This window comes from Leptodactylus fuscus, chromosome 5 (assembly GCF_031893055.1).
Source record: "Leptodactylus fuscus isolate aLepFus1 chromosome 5, aLepFus1.hap2, whole genome shotgun sequence".
Taxonomy (NCBI): domain Eukaryota; kingdom Metazoa; phylum Chordata; class Amphibia; order Anura; family Leptodactylidae; genus Leptodactylus; species Leptodactylus fuscus.
Window position 1 is genome coordinate 109,794,230 of NC_134269.1, and position 24,631 is coordinate 109,818,860.

At 41.0% G+C, this 24,631-nt stretch overlaps 1 protein-coding gene across 2 annotated transcripts in view; it reads right to left on the reverse strand.

Moving 5' to 3' along the window:
• Positions 1 to 24,067, reverse strand: part of SEPHS1 (selenophosphate synthetase 1) — a 43,346-nt gene extending 19,279 nt beyond the window's left edge. Inside the window, exons 1-4 of one of the 2 annotated variants that reach the window (XM_075274018.1) lie at positions 24,012 to 24,067; positions 8,274 to 8,534; positions 2,079 to 2,182; positions 601 to 708 (exon numbers count right to left, since the gene is read on the reverse strand). In XM_075274018.1, coding sequence (XP_075130119.1) covers positions 601 to 708; positions 2,079 to 2,182; positions 8,274 to 8,466 — 405 coding nt within the window. In that variant the 5' untranslated portion in view covers positions 8,467 to 8,534; positions 24,012 to 24,067. Of the gene's footprint in view, positions 1 to 600; positions 709 to 2,078; positions 2,183 to 8,273; positions 8,535 to 23,913 lie in introns of both variants that reach the window. The other variant, XM_075274017.1, reaches the window with a different exon arrangement.
• Between the last annotated feature and the right edge of the window lie 564 nt (positions 24,068 to 24,631).

Sequence of the window (24,631 nt, forward strand, 5' to 3'; positions counted from 1 at the left end):
CACAGACCTGGGATGATCTTATCTCTCCACCCAGGACAAGTGACATAGCTCCCTGCTTTCAGGAGGGAGCGGGAGCTGAGTGCTTGGGACCCCGGAGCAGCATGTATTTCTGAGCTGTTATCGGGTTTGCTAATTGAATTTGGCTGAGACAGGAAGTCTGTTACCTCTGTATGTAAACACAGACCTAAAGCAGAGTTTATTGCAAGCTGATTCTTGGTCCTGTAGCTTGTAAATTTGGGATTCTCATCACCTTGTGCATCTTCCAGTGATACTGTGCTAATTTATTTATAACTATGCCTTATTACTGACTGCAAACATGTACTGCTATAAAGAGAGATAACAGAGCTGGCTTTGTCTGTGAGATAGCAAGTGGAACCCCACCCACAAGTTTACTGAGAAAACCAGGAAATAAAGCAGACCGCCTGCTGGTTGGTGAGCGGGCGAGTTGGGAATACCCCTTTACGTAATCAATTTCTTTATGCAGGTCTCCCTTACACTGTGTTTGATGCTTTGATATTGCCTAGTCATTTCACTTAGGAAAAATAAGCGACAAATGTTGGTGCTGCACATTAGTTTAGTTTATAAGAAAATAATACATACCCGATCAGTCAGTTTGTTACTGACACCGAGAAGCATCAACATGTTGTCACATTCAGTTACTCCCATTGCATACAGGTCGCTCAATACATTTGCACAGGCTATTCGTCCCTTTAAAAAAATAAAATATATATGTATATGGAATTATTGTGCACATTTATAGATTGAGTACAAAACAAACATTTTCTCAAGTTATTATACATCATATTCCCTAGGAAGGGAATAAAACCCCACTGAACTAGTGAGAAATATAGTTTGCAAGCGTGTTTATTTCACAAAACAATAGAGGAAATGTATCAACAAATGCACTCCAGAATCCTAGCATCAAAAAGTTGAAAAACATTTTTTGAGTGTCTGACTTTTAGGCCCAGTTCACATCTGCGTTCGGTATTCCGTTCGGGGAGTCCACTTGGGGACCCCCTCAACGGAATACTGAACACATTAAAAAGTGTTTAGCTGAGAAACTACACGGACCCCATAGACTATAATGGGGTCCGTGTGGTTTCTGCACAAATCATGTGGAGAGAAAAGTACTGCCATCACCACTTTTCTCTCCACCTGATTATTATAGTCTATGGGGTCCGTGTGGTTTGTTGGCTAACCACTTTTTAATGCGTTTGGACACCTCCGAACGGAGCACCAAATGCAGATGTGAACTAGCCATTTTGTGGCGTACAAATATTGTGCATGCTTTAATAATTTGGCACATAACTGCCATTAAAAGTCCCATCACAATTAGCCTCCCCTCCTAATGTCTTTACAATACACTCCATCTGTTAGGTTACTACAAAAGCAATTATTTTCAAACATAAATTTAGCAGTATGTATTTAAGGCTACATTCACATTGCCATCACCTCTTCTCAGTTTTGATCCACAAGAGCCACATACAGAAATATCTCCCTTAATAATGGATACAAATAGAAGACTTCAGTCACAATTCCATTCAATGCTATAATAAAAATGGAAGTCTCAGGATACTTAAAAGGGGTTGTCCTGTGGATAGGGAATAAGTGTTTGATTGGCAGATCCCTTCCTGATCAGAATGAAATGAAAGCCCCACCAAAGTAGACTTGGGAATGGCTGGCCAGTGCACCCCTGCGACTGGCACTCCATTTACCTCTATGCGGTATTGCTGTCCTGGCATCTCAATAGCAGTGAATGGAATGCCATCCACGTAAGTGCTCTGGTACTCCATTCACAGGGAGGATTTAGGGGAATTTTGGTTCCTGTCATCAGACACTTATCCCTTCTCTGGTGGATATGGAATACGCACAACCCCTTTAACAAATAAATTACTTTAAGACTGATTCAAATGTAAGACTTTCTGTATGTATCTCTTACTAAGGAGAATGTTTCTTTAGGCTAAGGTCTCATCTTGCAGAATTGCAGCCCCATGTTGCAACTGTTTGCAAATTTTGCTGCAGTTTTTTTGAACCAACTTTAAGCTAACACACACACACGCATATATGTATTAACCTACCATCATATAAGGATCATCTACAATAGGATAAATGTAATCTGTAGTCTGAACCAGAGAAAGGCCACCATGTCTTAAGGGGATAACGCAAGTGTCCATACCAATACCTACAAAAATACAGAAAAAAAGAGGTTACATTCATTTATTTTTAAACACATTATATAAATATTTTTTATTCCTTTTAAAACAACTTTTCCTATTTTTTCCTGTTGTTATGCTGTACATCTTTCATTAATTAGAATACATGAATGCTAGACCAGAATTGCTGTATCTACACCCCCCCAAAAGTTAAAATAAAAACAAAAAAACAAAAAAAAGACACAACCCCACCCCCCTTCCCAAAACCACACATTATGTAGTATAGCTTATCTATCCCATCTTGTAACTGTGCCAAAGGGAAAGCGGCATGGGTAGTGGGCTCTACATTGACTTTTTACAGGGGTTCTGAAAATAGCTGAGGTGACCTGTGGATATGTCAAATGTCTAAGATAGGCATTCCCTTGTAATTCATGTCCTTTAAGAATTGCAGTGAGGATCTCTGAATGATCCAATGTTGTCCTAAATGACTGATGATGATAAATAGAATCCACCTGTGTGTAACCAAGTCTCTTTATAAATGCACCTGCTCTGTGATAGGCTCAGGGTTCTGTTTAAAGTGCATAGAGCATCATGAAGACCAAGGAACACACCAGGTAGGTCCGAGAGACTGTTGTGAAGAAGTTTAAAGCTGGATTTGGATACAAAAAGATTTCCTAAGCTTTAAACATCCCAAGGAGCACTGTGCAAGCAATCATATTGAAACGAAATGAGTATCAGACCACTGCAAATCTACCAAGACCCGGCCGTCCCTCTAAACTTTCATTTCAAACAAGGAGAAGACTGATCAGAGATACAGCCAAGAGGCCCATGATCACTCTGGATGAACTGCAGTTCTATAGCTGAGGTGGGAGAGTCTGTCCATAAGACAACAATCAGTCATACACTGCACAAATCTGGCCTTTATGGAAGAATGGCAAGAAGAAAGCCATTTCTCAAATATATCCATAAAAAGTCTCTTTAACCCCTTAGCGACCCTTGACGTAACTGTACGTCATGGGTCGCATGGGGATGTATAGAGCGAGCTCACACGCTGAGCTCGCTCCATACACGGCAGATGCCGGCTGTATAATACAGCCAGGACCTGCCAATAACAGCAGCGGTCGGTGCCCGAGCCGATCGCTGCTGTTAACCCTTTACACACTGCGGTCAAACGCGACCGCAGCGTGTAAACAGCGCAGGCGGCATGGGCGCCGCCATGTTTCCCCGATCGCCGCCCTCCTGAACGTCACATGAGGGCGGTGATCGGTTGCTATGACAGCCGGAAGCCTATTGAAGGCTTCCAGGCTTGTCTCTGCACTAGATCTATTAGACGATGCCAGAGGCATCGTCTAATAGAAGTGCTGGGATTCTGCTATTCACTGCAGTACTGTAGTATTGCAGTGAATAGTATGGGCGATCAGACCCCCTAGGTTTCAAGGTACCTAAGGGGTCTGATCATAAATGTAACAGAAGAAAAAAAAAAGTTTTTAAAAGTATTAAAAAAATAAAAAAAAATATAAAAGTTCAAATCACCCCCCTTTCCCTAGATTAGCTATAAAAGTAATTAAAGAACATTAAACATAAACATATTAGGTATCCCCGCGCTCCAAAATGCCCGAACTATTAGAATATTAAAACATTTATCCCGTACTGCGAACGGCGTAGCGGCAAAAAAAATAAAAACAGCCAAAAAGCGTTTTTTTCAACACTTTGCCTCCTATAAAAAAATTGAATAAAAAGTGATCAAACCATCAGATCTTTCCCCAAATGGTATCAATAGAAACGTCATCTTGTCCCGCATAAAAAGACACCACAACCAGCTCCATACATGGAAATATGAAAAAGTTACAGGTGTTAGAACATGATGACACAAAATTTTTTTTCTATTTTTCAAAGTTTATCATTTTTTTAAAAGTATCAAAACATTTCAAATACTATATAAATTTGGTATCACCGCGTTCGTACTGACACGTAGAACACAGGTAACATGTCATTTGTACCAAACAGTGAACGCTGTAAAAATTAAACCCATAAGAAAATGGCGCAAATGCATTTTTTCTCCAATTGCACCTCATTCTGAATTTTTTTCCAGCTTCCCAGTACATTGCACAGCATATTGAATGATGCCAATACAAAGTACAATTTGTCCCGCAAACAATAAGCCATCATGTGACTCTGTGAACTGAAAAATGAAAAAGTTATGGCTCTTGAAATGTGAGGAGGGAAAAACGAAAATGCGAAACCAAAAAATGGCCTGGTCCTTAAGGGGTTAAAGTTTGCCACAAGCCACCTGGGAGACACACCAAACATGTGGAAGAAGGTGCTCTGTTCAGATGAAACCAAAATCCAACTTTTTGGCCACAATGCAAAACAATATGTTTGGCGTAAATGCAACACAGCTCACCACCCTGAACACACCATCCCCACTGTCAAACATGGTGGTGGCATCACCATGGTTTGGGCCTGCTTTTCTGCTGAAGAAAAGCAACAGACATGATGTCACTTTCTGAGAAGAAGAAAGCAGCCATGTTTTCAAAGTCCTTTAAAATATGCCCAATCTCTATTGTAGTAACCATATTGATGTAAAAATACATTTAGCTGTAAAACTTCTTTATGTACTGGGCATATTGTACACGGATGAACAGGCCGCTCTAACCTCTTGGCATGAAGCCACACATATCCTGTTTCTTTTCAAGACTGCTTTATAAGTAATCTTTACTTTGTTTGCATCACTGTGCAAATACCTCAGTGAAAGGTCTGGCTCACGCAAAGTGCCTGCACAGGCAGATGGTTCTAATTTCTGCTGACAAAGACAAACATGGCAGTCAGAAACAAAAGGAGATCCTCCAAAAGCACCAGAAAGATGGAGCCGTTAAACAAAAACATTTTTATTGTAGATTGGTAAAATATTCTTGGTTAAAAATGTATCATAATCCTATACTTGATTTTACATAAATATTATAAAATGTCATCATTAGAAACAAATGACATAAAATATTTATATGCAGTGTACATACTTACACACACCCCTACTTGCTATAACCTTTTATATGGTTTAGGCCCCCTTGTTCTGACAGCTTTGACTCCCAGAAAGCATGGACTTCACAAGATCACAAAAGGTGTCTTATGGCACTACAGAAATAGCAGGAGTTCTTTAAGATGTCCTCCTGCACATGTGGTTTTATACACCACTAGAAAGCCAGCTTTCCCGTTATGTGTCCCTGGGATGGAGATATCGGTGCCTTTAGTTTTGGCACCAATCTCTGCCCACCATCAGAAGAGTGTTCCTGACAGTCTAGCGGTACAAGTCTATGGACGAGTACTGTCAGTAGGGGCCTTCCTCACAGTCCAGCTAGACTGTCAGGAACACTCTTCTGATACTGGGCAGAGATCAGTATACTGAAACTAAGGGTACCAAAATCTCCAGCCTGGAGGCACATAACGGGAAAGCTGAGAGTGTACTGAATTCAGCACACTGTCTGCCTCAGTTGCATCAGTTATCAGTTTTTACCATGATGGCCCTCAAGGCATAATGAGCCGCCAAAAGTTGATAACAGTTGACAGGCGCACGTTCCTGTGATGATTAATATTAATCAATAATAATTATTATTATTATTATTTATAGAGCAAGTACAATACTAACAGTGATCAACTGGCACAGCGGGATTGACGGCCCTGCCCATAAGGGCTTTAATTCACCTGAACTTTTCATTTACAAAATATTTCAAATGACAGCTACTCTTTCAGTAGTTTTTGGTGTATGAACATCAGCATATACTACCCTTCCTTTGAAGTGGGACTGCAGATTGAAGTGCATGATGGTTTAAAAAAAAGTCCAGCAATAACACAATGACAGAATAAAGCGTGCTGAAATTCCTGGTTTAGATGTGCACATCAGGCATAACTACAGAGGTATGGTTCTTTGGTTGCAATTCCTCTATTCTCTTACAGAAAAAGAATAAAACACTTTGTTTCTTAATCTGCAAGAATTTATGGACACTCCTATGTATAGCCTTGCATAGCTCTGAACAAAAAATAACAAAACATTAAGCCCTTCTAACCCAATACCTTTTCTCTTTAGGTGAGGATTATATTGAAAGGAAAGGTTTTATCTTAATAAAAGGGCAAGTCTTGCCTGGTCTCCTCCGCAGATAGAACAGTGAGAAAGCTTACTGATATAATACTCAACCTCCCAGATAAAAACGTGTCTAAGCTGACACTAGATTCACACTAGCATCACCTAATCGATAATGAAAAGTGAAAATTGCAATTTTTCCAGAGATTCGCCATTTCAGTGCTTGATACGTTGTGCCCAGCTTAAGTCAGCAGAGACAAACTACAAAAACTGTTAAGCAGGTATCCTGGGCACAACAGCTTTTGGTCCATTCGTTTCTGATACAACATCACATAGTAAGCACCGGAATTGCGTATTCTTTGAAAAACTGGCATTTTGTTCTTTCCATTAGCTGTATATTAATGTCTGGAAAATAAATTAAAGCAACACTTGGGGGTCAAAAATTCTGAGTGGATAAATTCCTTCTGTGGTGTAGTTTCAAAAATGGGGTCAAGTGTCAGAGAATTCCACTAAACTAGCACTTCAGGACCTTTGCAAAAGTGTCATCACGTCCAAAAACCAAACATAGCGGGCATAGATGTGAAGGAGTGCCATGTGCCATTGGGAGTGCAGATTTAGATGTTGGGTATCTCAACGACATGTCATCTTTCCAGAGCCTCTAAGGTACCAGAAAAATGGAATTACCTAAGAAGTGGCCCCATTTCAAAAACTGCACCCGTCAAAGAATTTATGGAGTGTAGAAAGCATTAGTTTACCAGACTAGACTGCAAAGCAGAAGGTGAAAAGAGAATATGAAAGCTGTGCTCCAATCAGAGGCAGCCAGGGTCAGAGCTCAGAATCACACCCCTGGCCTGCCCCCACCCTCCTGACGGTAAGAACTTAAATACCACAACAGACACCAAAACTAACAGCATTGATTACTTGGGAAATGTGCCAGAATCAGCAGAGCAGCACCTATTAATTGATGTAAATAGCTGGACTGGAGGTGGGGAAAGGCCCTCTTCAAAGGGTTATAATTATTAATAAACCTATGACTCTAAAAATGTGATGTACTAATGGGACTTTATCAAGACTGGTACTTGCCAAAATTATTAGGAGGTGCACACCTCTTAAAGAGAACCTTTTGCCTCCTAGGGCACATGTGGTTTCATAAACCGCTAGAAAGGCGACAGTGCGCTGAATTCAGCGTACTATTGGCTTTCACGTTCTGTGCCCCCGGTGAAAAGGTATTGGTGCCGGTACCGTAGCTCTTCATGGTCAGAAAGGTGTTTCTGACAGTCAGTCAGCAACACCCTTCCTCCCAGCAGCGGCTATAGCACTGTACTGTGAGAGCGGTGAGGAGCACCTGCCTCCCCTCCTGATAGTACTCATCCATAGACGAGCACTAGGGGGGAGTTCCTCACCGTTCAGCATCATCGCTGGGTGGTAAGCAACGCCTCCTCTCGCAGTACAGCGCTATAGACTCTGCTGTGAGGAAGGGCGCTTCTGACAGTCACGCCCTTCTGACAGTGAAGAGCCATGGTACCGGCACTGATAACTCTTCACCAGGGACACAGAACGAAAAACTGTATGTGCCCCAGGTGGTGAAAGGTCCTCTTTAAAAATATTGGTGCTTCTTGGTTGATACATGAAATCTACCACCACCTAGGGGCTGAAACATATTTTAGCCATTATTTGCACCACATTCCATATTACAAATCCCACCCACTGGTGTAAAATGGATGATAAATCTCCCCCAATTAGCTAATATGTTCCTTACAACAGAGAGCTTCTTTAGCTACTGGATACATAAATGCCCTTTCCCAAATAGAGAAAGCAGCAAAAAGAGTCTCATGCGAGGACCACTGAAGGTGACATGTAGATGGAAGAGATTGGAAAAATAAAGAGTTCTGATTTTTTACATTTCATCTCGAGTATTGCTATAAAACTGCAACACAGAAGATATAATACAATACATATAACATAATGCAAAAATATACAAAATCAGATGAAATAGGTTTTTCAGTTACTTGAAGGGAAAACACAAATACATCATCTCCACTTACCCAATCTTGGCATAACTGCCCCAAGAAACTGCTCATCTTCCTGGAAGTGATTCTCTTGCAAAGACTCCAGCAGTTTTTGCAAAACATCTTGAGGGACTTTGCAACCGGTGCCTTTAAGCTCTGCAAAGCGAGTCAGGCGGAAGTTTTTGTCAAGCTCATAACTCTCTGGATTGAAGGACTCCCGGACAGACATGTTTTACAGACAGATTAATCACAGTTTCTGTTTAGTGAACAATTCTGTTGGCTCCTTTGTGGATTAACCTAGGCAGAGAGATTCAGAAGAAATTTTTATATAAAATTACTATAAAATCGAGAACAAAAAAGTAAAAAATAAATAAATAAATTTAAAAAAAACGTCATGGACACATATATTCTAGTATTAATACAAATAAAACACTCGGATTATAGGTGTACATTATCAAACTAGAAGAGGACAGTCTCCACACTATCCAAGGGCTTTATAAAATGTGAACCTATAGATCCATTAGTGCCTAAGGACAGGTTCACACAGCACTTTTAGACTTTAAGATTGTCTTCTTTTTTTTTTTTAAATTAACAAAATACTGTATATTTTCCTACAAAATATTTATACAATACAGCGAACACTATAGCAGTAAAAAAGCCTTATACAGCTCCATACATGGAAACATTAAAAAGTTACAGGTGTTCGAACATAGCATTTTTCAAAATTTGGGATTTTAATAGAAATAATAATAAAAAAAAACCAAACAACAAAAGCAATACAAATTTGGTATTTCGTCAGTTCACGAATAGCGAGCGTGAGAATTCCACATAGTCGTATGCCCAGAGAATACACCGTAAAACAAAAAATTCTAAATTCATTATGTAGACATAGAAGGCAGTTATAGTAGTGGTTGCCATGCTTAAAGAGGACCTTTCAACTACCTCTGCCAAGTTTAACCTATTGCATCATTTAATAGGCGTTTCTCCACTGATTCTGGCACAATTAGAAGGCGGGGGGGGGGGGGGGTGTATCCTGAGCTGTAAAACTGGCTGTCTCCAATTGGAGCACGGACTCGCACTTCTTTCTGCTCTTGCCTACCTAACATTATGGAGCCCAAGCAACACATCAGGCACCAAAACCAACTGTGCTTGTTGCTCAGGTATGGTGGACGCTAGAGATAAAGGTTAACTGTGCCAGAATCGGTGGCGCAGCGCCTCTGAACGGAAACTAATAATTAGAGTTGGAAATGGTGAAAGGGCCTCTTTAAATAGTGAGCTCTTAGCATTATTAGGTCTGCATATCACATTTTCATTACTTCAAACTTTTCTTCTCTCCTCTGTGACAGAGGAATTTTACTCTTCTTGAAAAAATGTAGTGTAGCCTCTGCTCTTCAGATTTCTGGATCTGTGGGCTGCCTCACACTTGGGAGGGATCTACCTTTTAGCAAAGTGAATTATTCCAACTACATAAAGCAAATGACTTTCACACTCCTCATGCCAAGTGATTAGGATTCAGACAAAAGGAACAGGTCGGTCAGTTTTTCTTTGCAGGTTGTACAGCGTTTTTTTGAGCCAATGCCAAGAATAGCTACAAAAGGAATAGGAAATATCGAGGAAGCTCTTATACTTTTACCTTCTGCTCAATCTACTCCTGGCTTTGGCTCAAAAAACCAAAAAACCCCAAAAACAGTAAAATCTAAAATCAAACAAAAAACCCAGTTTCTACAATGTGGGGCTTCAGCCTCAAAGTGTGTTTTCTTAGGTTGTACATAAATTAAGACCACCTTAAGAGTGTGTTAGGCTTCATGTACACAACGTGCACAGGTCAGTAAAAACAAAGCAGTTGGCACAAGGATTGGTAGGAGTGTGCCATCTGTTTTTGTTTTTTTTAAAGGTTAATATGTACTACCTTTACGTGATATGGAAGTAATTTGATAAGTTTAATGTATTCTGGTATGTACATATTCCATGAACATCATGTCTAGTTCAGGCACTGTTGTACAGGATCTCGTTTCCCTTTAATTATATTCAGTCAGTTAAAGAGAATCTTTCATGTCCTCGAGCACATGCAGTTGTATATACTGCTAGAAAGCAGATAGAAGACAGTGTGTTGAATTCAGTGCACGTTCTCATTATGTGCCTTGGAGCTGGAGATATCGGTGCAATTACCGATCTCTGCCCACTGTCAGAAAGGCATTCCTGACAGTCTAGCTTGGCTGTGAGTAACAACCCCCCTGACAGTACTCCTCCATAGCCCTATACTGTCAGAGAGGGCGTGTTTTTACCACCCAGACATGACGCTAAACTGGAAGGAACGCCCTCTCCCTTCCTGACTGTACTCGTCCATAGTCTTATACTGTGGAGGGTGTTCCTCACAGCTTAGCGTCATTCCTGGGTGGTAAGGGGTCACATGATTTTTGCCACATTTAGTCTGATGCAGTTCTCCTACAGATCCATTTCCCAGGACCAAGAAGGAACAAACCACCTTTTTTAACTTTGAAATAAAAGATTTATGAGCAAATGCTTAAATGCATGTATATCAGAAAAGTGTGCAATATCCTGCCCTCTAAACAAATAAAGTCAAGAAAACTGAAATATCTCTATAACAGTGGTTCTTAACCGGGGTTCGATCGAACCCTAGGCCATATGCACGGTTCATTTTGTGTACCAGTAAAAAACATATATCGTATATACTCGAGTAAAAGCCGACCCGAATATAAGCCGAGACCCCTAATTTTACCACAAAAAACTGGGAAAACTTACTGACTCGAGTATAAGCCGAGGGGGAGGGGAAATCCACCATTGCAGATAAAAAGTCTGGTCATGTGCATTACAGCTTAGTAACTCCATGGGGATCATAGTAATAGCAGTTAACCCCATCATTTCCCTCACATTAACCCCCTGTGTGCCTCACATAAGAGTTACTGATATGTGGGACATATGGAGGTAATAATGAGGTATCTTCATAATTAAGGTCCTTCATTAGTACCCCCATGTGTCTCACATATTAGTAACCCTTATATGGGGCACACAGGGGTTAATATGAGGGACATGATGGGGTTAACTGTTATTAATGTGAGGCACATGGAGTTACTGAAACTAAATTAATACCCCCAAATGCCTGACATTACTAGGCAGAGTAACTAAAGGAAGGTCCCTGTGTGTGTGTCACTTTACTGTAGCTTCCTCTCCTCCATACAACAGACATCTTCCATAAGACACAATGAATCCTGGCCACTCATCTGCAGGGTAGATGCTAAATCCTAGTGTGCTAAAGGACCTCTGATGACATCATGACCATGTGATCGGACTCTGGTGTGGGCGGAGCTACTAGGATTTAGACTCAACCTTAGCTGCAGATGTTACATACCAGTGGCTACAGGATCTTTGATGACATCACAGTCACATGACCTCATGACAAGCCAATCACAGAGCAGTAGCACTAAAGGACCTCTCCTTCCAGTTTTCTGCGCTCCGTGGACCCTGACTCTAGTATAAGCCGAGGAGAGCTTTTTCAGCATGAAAAAGGTGCTGAAAAAGTCGGCTTATACTCGAGTATATACTGTACCTATGTCTTGAATTTGGAAAAAAATCATATTTGATTTATCACTAAAGAAGGGTTCGGTGAATGTGCATATGAAACTGGTGGGTTTGGTACCTCAAACAAGGTTAAGAACCACTGCTCTATAATCTGAGACCACACATTGCAGAAAGCTGTTTGTTGTAGATGTTGCTTCCTTTTTTTGAGCCAAAGCCAGATTTAACAAATGGGATAGAAATAGAAGTGCTTCCTTAATATATCCCATTCCTCTTGAAGCAACTTTAGCTATGGCTCAAAAAACTGCAAAATCTGAATGGGGCGATTTTTTTTTCCCAAATCTTTGCCTCTTAAAATAATATTTTATAAAAAGTGATCAAACCATCAGAGCTTTCCCTAAATGTATATACACAGGGTTTAGAGTCCTATTTCAACATCTAATCACACAAGGGTACTCCATTTTAGACACAAAAATAATAAAACCTAACTTTTATTGGCTATAGTTAAAAATCTACACCCAGTGATCATTCCAAAATAAATAAAGTGAATAAAGTGACTAAAAACAAATGACTGATACTATTTTATGGTTGGTACAATCACCATGTATTGCTAGGTGGTACCGTCCGTATCTTTCTGTGTCACTCCCTTCCAATATATTGTTTGTTAGGGGAGTTTTAATGAACGGCATAACAACAGATGGTTTCCCAGCAAAACTCTTATCTAGCAACTAAATAATGATTCTTATTGTAAATAGGCAGGTATATATGTATATACAATTGTGTATAGTGAGTAGTGGAGACTAGGGTTAGATAATAAGTCAGGTCAACCTATAGCTAATCTTATGACTCCCCCAAGTAACCACACTATGTACTCAGCTGTATAGTAATTTCTATACTCTGGTGCCCTGCCTATTACTGCAGCGATAACTTAACATAATAGTTGACTTCCTCTACGCGTTTCGCCGCTATGGCTCATCAGGAGGATGATTATTGCTAGAAAAACGATGTATTGCGGTGAAAACCGCACTTCCTGGGGCCTCAGTGGTAGACCCCAGTACTTGTGTAGGTATGACACTGAGCGTTGTAGGGACGGGCTTTAAATAGTGTTGAGGCCGTCCCAGCTCCACCCATTCGACACGCCCATACAGCTATTCCACCAGTCCACAGTGTAATGTGGACTGGCCTCTTGGAGGCGGGGCCACGTCGTACATGGGCCAATACAGTATAGCAAAAGCGCATCTGCGCTATGTTAAGAGAGATGCTGGCTACATTCCTGATGGACGGACGGAGCCAAAGCACAAAAGACAAAAGATGAAAACCATGGGACAAGTGGTAAGTATCTAAGGTAAGTCATGTCAATATACTAGTTTTAATTTTAATCGTTGGTGGATCGTGCAATACTATGAACGACTCATTAGATTGGAGCATTAATACAATACAGCCAAAAAACTCCTCGCCTCCGTGTAGCCTCCGGGGTAGTAGAGATGGATACATCTATTATCAATGCTACTCTGAGTATCAAAACTAATTTCCTTATTGTTACAGATCTCTTATCCAGCATCAGGATGAACCTAAGCTCGGATAAATAGCCCTCTTATTCATACTGTCATAATCTGTATACACCGGACAGTTCGGTATCATGCCCCGATGTAGCATACTGTATCGATTACATGCTCCACTTCATCCAATTAACCCTATCTGGGCTGAGCTATTTTTTACACCCATTTCTGTGTATCATTATTCCCTGAACAGAAACAGATACAGGGTTTTTCCTGCAGGCACGTCTAGATTCATTAAGTCTGGAATATGAAACCGCACCGTGGAAATAGTTACCAACGCACGCGTGCAGTATCAAGGTTTCCAACTTATTTACAATGCGTTACTGAGAAAAGAAGTTGATGCGTATTTTACAGTATTGCAGCAAAATAAAATTGAATAAACAGTTACAATGTGTTGCTTATTTCATCAATCCATTCCAACGTTATTTATACATGCCACTAAATATCCCTCTACATCACTACATTGGAAAGCCTCCATAGGAAAAAACGAAGGGGGGGGGGGGGATTTAGATTGAGAGGAAAAAGAGGGGGTCGGACCAACTAGACCACTATGCATCTACAGAAAAGGTAAAAATGATATAGTCATTCAGACCCAGTGGTTTCACAGATTTACACCTAAAAATCCACTGGGCCTCTTTCTGCAAAATAAGTTTATTCCAGTCCCCTCTCCTCACAGACTTGGGCACCTTTTCTATCCCTTGGAATTTTAGTGCAAAGGGATCACCATTATGGAAGGCCCACATATGGTTTGCGACAGGGGTCTCTCTCCTATGAACTACATCACCTACGTGCTCTAAAATACGCCTGCGGAATTCACGCTTCGTCTTGCCGACGTAATTGATATTGCATGAGCACGTGGTGATGTAGACCACTCCCTCAGATCGACAATTTATGAAATCTCTAGTTTTAAAGTCCCTCTTAGCTGCGTGCTTTCCCTAAATGGCATCAATAAAAACTACATCTTGTACCACAGAAAAAGACAACTTTCCCAGCTCCATACTTGTAAATATGAAAATGTTACAGGTGTCAGAATACAGCAACACAAGAGTTTTTTTTTTTTTTTTTTTTTTTTTTTTTTTTAAATGTTATCAAAATATTACAAATACTATATAAATTTGGCATCCCCATGATCATACGGAGCCACAGAATACAGATAACATACTATTTTTTACCACATAGAGAACACCGTAAAAATTAAATCCATATGAAATTGGCGCAAATGTGTTCCCCCCCCCCCCCCCAATTCCACCTCATGCTAAATTTTCTTTCCAGCACCCTAAAATATATATATATATATATTTATATTATATAGTGCCATTACTTTAGTATAAGTCCAAAAAACAATGAGCCATCATGTGAATCTGTGTGAAGAAAAAAAAAAACCATATAAAAAAACCAACGAAAATTGGCCCGGTCTTTAAGGGGATAAACATGGCACATGCTCAAAAGTTGAAAGATTGTCAAAGCCGCCAGTTCTCCACTGCATGACACAGCAGAGGCCCGCACTGATTGTGTCAATATTAATCCTACTGATGCCTCAGTTAAACCTAACAGAGGCACCATTTTGATCGCTGCCGTTTTCCCTGTGATCACTGTCCCAAGGAGCCGGGAGCCGACTGAAGCAGCCTGAACAAGAAGTGTATGTATTTATACTAGCATTGCGGTGTACTGCATTAGTGATTAGACCTCCTGGGGTTCAAGACCACTAGGGGGGTCCAAAAAGGATAAATATATACATTATAAATAAATGTATTAAAAGAATAAAGTCATCCCCCTTTCCCTAGATCAGAAGTAAAAGGGAAGCACACACACACACACACACACACACTAGCTATCCCTGATCTAAAAACTTCTAAAAATATTACCCATATGGTAAATTCTGTAGCAGGAGGGAAAAAAAAAAAAAAAAAAAACAACCCACAACATTTACGGGAACAAAAAGTTATGGTCAAGTTAAGGTGTTAAATCAAGAGCTATAGATTTCTTATGGTCATAATCACTGCTGACCTGCAGAATACAGGTAACATTTCATTTTTGCTATGCAGTGAGTGCCGTAAAAATGAGCTTGTAGTTAAGTCGCACAAAAGGAACGAGGGGGGTGTAAACAACAAAAGTCGTCTGCACCAATAAAGGGCTTTCCAGGCAAAAGTTATTGATATCCCATCCAATCAGATTGGTGAGGTCTGATATTACCTAATCAGTAGGGCTGCTGGGCATCAGTAGTCATACTGTTAAAACACAGTGCAAAGAGCTGGAATCAGACAGCTCAAGTCCCATTTCTATCAATAGACATGAGCTGCAGTGTCACTGCCATTACATAGTGGATGGAGTTGTCCGCTTTCAGCACCACCGCTGACATCAGTTGAATAGCAGAGTTCTGACACTCAGTGGCCCTACCAATGTGATAGTGGTGACCAATCCTAACGATAACTCATCAAAACATTTTGCTTGGAAAACTCCTTTTAATTGAAAGGTTTAACTTTTTATTTGTATGAGCTGCTTGTTAAAAGTTTTCATTAAATAAACTTTCAATACAACGTTAGCTGTATTTGTGTCATTAATAAAGATTGGAATATACTTTATTAAATTTTGGTTCCTTCCTTTTGCTTCCGTGGTTTTGCTACTGAGAGCTGACATCTGTACACTGCTTTCAAGTAGGGCTGTACGGGCTCTTGCACACAACCGAGTGTGATATTCGAGTGTCTTCTGCTGTTCCGTTCTGTTATTTTTAGAGCAGGTCCTATTCAAATCTGTTGGAAAGGACATGCAGACCCATTAGAAAGTTGGTTTATACTCGGATAGCACACTTGCTTGTCACCTTAAAGCCTAATAATGCATGAAGCTAAGGTTGGGGGGGGCGGAGGGTATTGGCATATTTATTGAAGGTACTCCGAATCATGACTGTGTTTTCAATTTGTGATAACGCTGTCAATGATATACAGTAGTAAGACAGCAATCTTGTTGTCATATGACAGCTGAGAACCTGTTCTAGGTCTTATAATAGCCAAGATACAATAGTTTGAGATTACCCCTTCCTCTCAGCTTCCCAGCATTAGACAGTATAAGGGTCAATATACTCGCACTCCTAGTGAAGGTTGAGTACAGATAAAGGAACAAGGGGGAAGAACAAAGAAGAGCAAGGTTTCAAAGAAAGTTTGTTGAAAAGTTAATGAAAATTTTTGTTTTAAGCATATAATACTCAAGCAACAGGACAAAATAGACATTGCTTTTCCTGTGCATAGTAGACCTGTGTCCTAGTTAACCCTTACAGCAGTGAAGAATTATAACAAGTAACGGATATAAGATTCATAGCAGCCGCACTAGTCATCTCTACTCAGATTCCTAGGGTCTCATAAATAAGGAATGCTTTGCAGACAGAACAGAGAAGAGGTTTTTTTTATTTTTTAATTTATATCCTGAGTCAATATTGATGCCTTTTCAACTAAGGTCTCTAATTCTTCTCCCCTCAAAGACTTTGTATCTATTCTTTGTATTTTGTGATTTATTTCCATATGCAGGGGAATTTCTTATACGGTAAATATGAAACAAACGTTTCATTAATAAGTAGATACATATCTTAGTATAAAATGTTTCTTTCACCACTTATCAAGCTCTTTTTCTCTTCAATCATCACTGTTCATTCAATGTGGATCTTCTGTCAATTCCCTCTTTAAAGATAAGGTTATACAGGGTGTCTGGAAAGTAAGTACACAAAATGAAAGGGTGGACTTTAGTCGGTATATGTAGCTTTTTTTTAATTTTTTATTAATGAACACGTGACCGGAAATGTACCATGGCGGCGCTGCAGGTAGACCGACACAGTGAATGTAAGCTTGTAATTGTGAATGTAAATGTAATTGTCAATGTAACAGTAATTCTTGTGGGGCATGTCAAGTCCGTTGTGTACACAACAACCGTGCCAACCCACAAAGAGCTTGTGAACTGCATCCAGGCTGCATTTGTCACGGTGAGGGCTATGCCAGGAGTCAGTAAACGGGTGCGTCAATGCATCTCCCAGCATTGCACTGCTTGCATTGAGGAGGGAGGCCAGCACTGAGCAATTCTTGTAAATAAGGAACAGTGATTAAACTGCTTTCCCATTAAAGCGCTTTCTCTTCTTCGTTTCTTCTTTCACATGGTGCAGCGAGAGATAGGAAACCGACATCACGGTCCACCTGCAGCGCCACAACGGTGCATTTCCGGTCACATGTTTATTAATAAAAAACGTTTCATATACCGGCTAAAGTCCACCCTTTCATTTTGTCTACTTACTGTCCGAACACCCTGTATGTGGCCCATAGAAGTCTACAGAGGTGGAGTTGAGTGAGAAAGATGAAGTGCAAGACCGTGTAAAAATTGGACTAGGGGGCTTAAAGGGGTTGTCCAGAGAATGGTAATTTACTTAATCACCTGTCCTGGGTTATTGCAGATGATGGACATGAAGCAGCATTCAGCATCCCAGGTCATTTCACCCTCTTCTGCCTTCCCTGATCTCACAGGCAATTCATTAGCTGTGCTATAGGGCTGACTATAGTAAAGCCAACCCTCATAACAAAGGTGATAAATTACTTGTGACATCAGTGGATGTGGGGGTAGAGCGCCAATTTTGATTACATGACCAGAACCATCACCTGCAATAACCAGGGACAAGGAAGTAAATTACCAGTCTGTGGACAATCCCTTTAAAGGTTAAAAATACTTAATGAACTAATAACTGTGCCATATAGGAGCCTTTACTGGGAGCAGAAACATACTTTTATGGCCAAAAACTAATGAAACCATGCAGAAATATGTAAATGTGCCTGGAAGTGCAGAAGAGGTGGGGCCTAAATTGCCTACAGACAGCTGAAGTAGCTTTCCTCTAGAATCAGTGCTCAACTTCTTCCTTTTAGCTGTGAACGACAGTTTTGGCCCCTGTCTCAATCACAGCTGTCTGTAAGCAAATCAGGCCCAATCCCCAGTGCACTTAAAGAGATTGTCCAGGCGAATATATTTATTTAATTAATCACAGTCTTCTTTTCCCCATCAGGCAGAAGTCCCCGCAGCAGATGACCGCTAAGGCCAATCAGTGGCCTAAGTGAAGGGCATGGGACATCACAGACGGTGAGGAATTCCACTGCAAAAAAACAGCTGAGCAGCACTAGAAGGACACCGGAGTACTGGGGGCAGAAGAGTATGATGATCTCCCCCACACCCCACCTCCCTGGCCTAATTGAAAAATAAAACGTAAGCCTGGACAACCTCCTTAAAGAGGACCTTTCACCACCTGGGCACATGCGGTGTAATACACCATTAGAAAGCTGACAGTGCACTGAATTCAGCCGACCTCCTGTTTTTGTCCTTGGTTAGTGGCCACAGAGGAATGGTTCTGCAAAAATATGTTGAAAGGCACCTAAATGGCAGTATTATTGATTTGAGAAACAATTTGGATCTGACAGGCTCTCTTTGAGGCCAGGACTCCATGTGGCATAAATGTCACGGTTTGCCTGTGGTGGAAAAAAAAAACAAAAACAAAAAAAGTCACAGCAAATTTTTGCGGAAAAGTACGTGAGGCGGACACATTGTGATTTCCAAAACCGTTGTGGTTTTGGAAATTGAAGCACGTCAATTATACCTACAGATGATACATGATAAATCTGGTGTATTTGTTGGCTTAATTTGCAGCTCAATTTTGGAGCTATTTTGGCCCAAAATTGCCTCTTTTGGCAAGCCATGCCCCAACCCTTGTCAGACAAGGTGAATAAAATGTTTAAACCACAAAATAGGTGTGCAAAAAAAAAACCACGTTAACCACTTAATCCAGAATTCTGACAAATTTATCTTAAATAAATCTGCCTCAATACATAAAGTTTCGGCTTTTACCCTAGCTTTATTCACATCATCACTGCTGTAAAATGTGTCGGCCAGTGAGAGACACAGAATTAAAGCGAGTCACCAAGGTGAAACAAATTTAACCAGCAACACAGTTCAATAGGTCAAACTCATCATAATGTAGAACCTTTACCCCCTTGAAAAATCAGGCCTCTGTTGCTGAGAATCATAGATTTCACAATAAACAAGTGAGGGTGGCTCCATTGCTACCAAATGCTATGGTTCACACTGCTCTAGTATACCTTCCTTACCTTCAAGCTATTCTGAAATCTCCCCTGGCATTTGGTCTTGCCAGCATATTAAGAGAAGTGTGGACACAGCAGTTTGGAGCAATGGAGCCACCCACGGTGCTCCAAACTACTCATTTTAATAATGTGAAATAAATTAATATCTTAACATCAATTTTCATGTGGAAAAATGACATTACATGCAGGTGAGACTGACCTACCTAACTATTGCTGGTTTAATACACTTGACCCTGATGACAGGCTCCCTTTAAGGAACAGATAACATAGCAAAATCTGCAACATGTGGCTTTTGCCTGAAAGCCGCATTCATCATTACACTTCGCAACGTGCACCAATGTTCTACTCCAAGAAATTTGCATATGTCACTGTCATTTTAACAGCCAGCACAGCTTTGATTGAGCTCAAAAACCCAGTGCAAATACATATTGTTTACAGAAATATTTGTATTCTTAACACACATCCATATGCAATCCATAAGTAGTATAAAGATTCCACAACCACTTTCTATTTATTCCAGTATCACTGAAGAACTGTACAATTATGTATATCAAATAAATATCCTGAACAATTGTTAAAAAAAAAATAAAAAAATAAATATACAACTGCAGCACTTCCACAACAACAAAAAAAAAAATGAAAAAAATTAAATATGGCAGGATGTTCCGTGGAGTATAATACGAGTATGTTGTAATGTGATCACCTCCATTTCCTGCAATACCTGAATCCTGATCATCCCCACAAAGTGAGGAAAGGGATCCTGACATGTGACCAAGTTATTCCAGTAACCGGCTCTGGCTTTGCTCAAAACAGCACAAATGAAAAATATATACTATAAGGGACTTTACATGAAAAAAAAAACAACAAAAAAAAAGCAGTTTAAAAGCAGAAACCACACATACTGACTGGATAACCATACCAGCTCAGACCCTCCCCATCTCACCAAAGATTAGAAACAGATTTGGAGAAAGAGTTCAGATGTATTACTAAGAAGAGACAGGAGAGAAGGATGTATGCTGCCATGAAACAGCTCGCAGGAGAGTGGACAGGATCAGGAACACCTTAAATTTCAGACCATGCCTTTAATGCAGCACAGACAGGCCTTTATTGTGTGAGTGCCAGGCTTTGTGTGCACCAGCTACAGCACACGGGTACCTGCATCTGCTCACTGCTAGGTATACAGCTAATAACTCTTTAGTGACCATGCTGATACCACTGCGCCCATAACAAAGACAATTTTATCACACAACTACATTTGCATGCCCAGATGTCACAAATGGAAAGAGCACAAATATATATATTATTATTTAATTTAACTGCAGGCAACTTTAAAGTGGACCCATCATAATACATATGCTGCACGACAAAAAAAAAAAAAAAAAAAATAGAAAGTGTGTGAGTGTGGGCTCACTGCACAGCGCCAAGAAAAGACTCCAGTACTGATCACTGTCAATAGTTTATAGCAAACCAATCATAATAAATTACCAATCTCCCTGCAGCTCTTTATCAATCACACGCTCGTTTTAGATAGAGAGGACATCACTGTCCTCCATAATAACTGAGGGAATTGCACTACAAGCAATTCCTTACTACTGTCAACCAAACAGCTCATCTTACTAGCAGTGTTTAGCCTGGGTAAGAGCAAGGTCACTCACCAATAAACAAAACAGAATGTAGAGCAACTCCCTCCCCCCCCCTCGAGAATTCCTTTTTGCCCATTGGCGCTCTCCAATCCATTAGCCAACTTAATCCAACTAAGTAAAAAGACTCGGAATTAGAATAAATTACATGATAATTGCTTAGCATGTAATTTCGTACTTTAGGCTAAAGCCCCACATTGCGGTAACGCAGCTTTTTTTGTTTCGATTTTTTTTTAGCCAAAGCCAGGAGTGGATTGAAAAAGGTAGAATTATAAGAACTTCCTAAAAATTTTCCATTCCTCTTGTAGCCATTCTTGGCTTTGGCTCAAAAAAGAAAAAAAGGAACAAGATCTGCAACAAAAAAAGGCTGTATTTCCACAACGTGGGGCCTTATCTTAAAGGGATCTTCTCATGAAGTTAACCATGTTTAGTTTTGGGGACAACTGAAAGTTTTTCAAATATAGGTAGTTAAAAATATAGTTCTAAAGATTTTCTCAAATCTTTTTTACATGGCAATTTATTGTCTTGATCAGTTGCAAATGGATACGATCATGTATGAAGGACCTTTCTAGGGTCTGGCACCAGCCAGGATTTCCTTATTGTGACCAGGTTATCTTCTCATACATGTAGCGTTCCTGCATGGTAACCTGTCCACAATAAGGAAATCATGGCTTGGTTTCTGTAAAATACCAGAGCAAAGTTACTGCATTAAAGAGGTTGTCCTGGCTAAACATACGGTAATTTTCTAATTAGGCAGGGGAAGGTGAAAAAACAAAACAAAAAAAAAACAAAAACAAACATACTCATCTGTCCCCAGTGCTCCGATGTCCTCCAAGGATGGTCCGGTCCTACAGCTCGGTTGGCTTCTTGCTGTGGAATTTGTCACTGGCGGTGTCGTCCCAGTTCCCTTCCACCAGAAGTACCCACCACACGTGACCACTGAGGCCAATCAGCGATCACATGTGACAGGGACTTCCGCCAGAAGACAACAACGGAGCTGCAGGACTGGACTGTATGGGGAGGCACCAGAGCACAGGCAAGTTTTTTTTCCCACCTCCCATGACCTAATTAAAAAATAACATTTTAGCCTGGACAACCCCTTTAATGGTCGTATACACTGGCAACTCATCAAGACAACAAACTGTCATCACTAAGTAGGTTAGAGAAAATCTTTAACACACCATAAAAATTGGTAAATTATTTATCGTACATTTGAAACATTTAATTTTTGTCTCCAATTTTAAATATGATGAGAGGGAAAACCCTTTTAGGCCGGGGCCCCATGGGACGTAAACGCCGCAATTTGCCCGCGGCGTTGTACAGTGCAGGCAAAGTGGATGGGATTCATGCGAATCCCATCCCCACTTTGCGGAAGAAATCGCAGTGCGGACACGCTGCGATTTGCAAAGCCGATGCAGCTTTGCAAATCGCAGCATGTCAATTATATCTATGGAAACACTGGCGGCTTTCCCGTAGATATAATGGGAAGAGAAAGTCCGCAGAGGAAAACTCCGTGAACTTTCTCTTCAAAGCGCTGCAGAAAGAACCGCAATGCGATCATTCAGCGGTTCTTCCCGCAGCACTTTTTCACTGCGTTTATGGCCTGTGGGGCCTTAGCCTTAAGAGGCTACAAAGGTCTTTTCTATCAATGGTCAAGTTACAGTAGTATAAAAGGAAGAGTTTCAGCAGATTATCAGACCTGGAGAATGAGAGATAGCAGTGCTCATGAGACTGGCATTTTCCAGGACTTTCTGTCAGTAAATCTCACACCTATGCAATGGCTGATAACAAGGAATATAGTGTAGTACATTGTAACATAGAGAGAAGATACATTTTAACTCGTGTCCTTTTTTTTCCTCCAAAATATAGTGAAACGCCTCCCTCTCCATACTAAAAATAGAAAGGGTCTATAGTTAGGAAACATTATTTTGCACAATAACCACAAAGTAAACAGTACGCCAGGGTAATTTCCTCCAAGTAATCATGACCTGATGTTAACCCCAACAGTAAGGTTACCTGAGGTCACAAGATGAAGCAGGCAGACACATGACATCTCAGCACAAGATACTTAGCTCCCCAACCTTGTATTTATAACACTTTATAGACTCATCAGGTGCAAATGCTATAAAAACTTAGGCCTGGCGCAGTACAGATCACAATAAGTAGATTCTTTTCCAGACACTTATATTAAAGCAAGCACTAGCCAGCGACTGACCCCCATACAGCGCCCTATGATGCAGGTAAAGGGGTCACAACAGTTTATGAAAGCAGTAAGTTTCTATATCCCCTTATTATTAGAATGGGGGACATAAAGAGCCAGGGTGACACAATAGGACTCTGCAGATATGTGAGGCCGGCACTGCAATGGTTACTAGGAGTGCAGACATGGGGAGATGGATACAGGGGGCTCCAGCAGCCATGTCTATGTACAGTGGGTGCCAGATCCTGCAGCTGGAAGGTGTGCAGGCCACTGCTGGCCACACAGATGCCGCAGGCCGGGCACACTGGACAGCACACAGATGCAGACAATATCCTGGACGCTCTATTCATTTGTTATGGCTCAGGGCCCCAGGCCCCGGGCTGCTCCCTCCTCCCCACCCGCCTTAAAGGCGCAGGGAGACACCAAGTCGGCCGGACTGTCTCGTCCCGTCTATCAGGCCTACGGTGCGGGCTGCCGAGAGTGAAAATGTCGCCACTTGGCTTCCATTAACCCCGCCGCTGCCAGTCCTCCCGTCCCTTAAGGCGGCACGGCCTGCTCCCCACCCTCCACTGCTCACCGGTCAGGCACACAGATCACGTGTGAGGGTGACAAGACCCTACTCACCAAATCTATATTCTTTAGTTAACGGTTCCCCTTTAAGCGGCGGTGGCGGGCGCCCTCCCCTGTGATTCCTCCGCTCCTCCTCCCTCCCTCTCACTTACCGGTTCTCCATCCGCCTCCCTCCGCAGGCTCCCGCACACCCACAATGCACTGCGCCGCCTGATCCCATGCACACATGCACTCTCTTATACTTTATTATTATAGCAGTCACTTTAGACGTGACAGAACGCTGCACCGCCAGGCACCCTGTGTATATAACATGTCGTACCTGCACTTCTTACATTACGTGTAAGAGCTCGGCCCCCAACCCTGACCAGCACTGGAGAATCCGTGTACTCTGTACATTGTATAGCTGATAATGGGCAGCCTATCAGATCGCGGCTTTCAGGTTTACAGCCTGCCTTACAAAATGAAAGAAGTGATTGGATTGGTGGCTGAGTTACAGTAGTCTAGCTTTAAACATGAGGTTCTTCCAGCACTTTCTGTATATTGTATCAGTAGTTGGAAGCCCAACACCAGATATGGAAGAGACAGAAGAGATGGAAATCTTTCCCTGATATCTTCCTGTTTATGTTCCATTTAAGGCTTTGCTTTACAAATTACAGACCACTGTCCTGATGTCTAGTGTCAGACTGGTGTACTTATATCCACTATACAGCTACATGCAAATATCGCCTTCCTCCTATTCACATATCCATAAAACTACACAGACAAACATGGT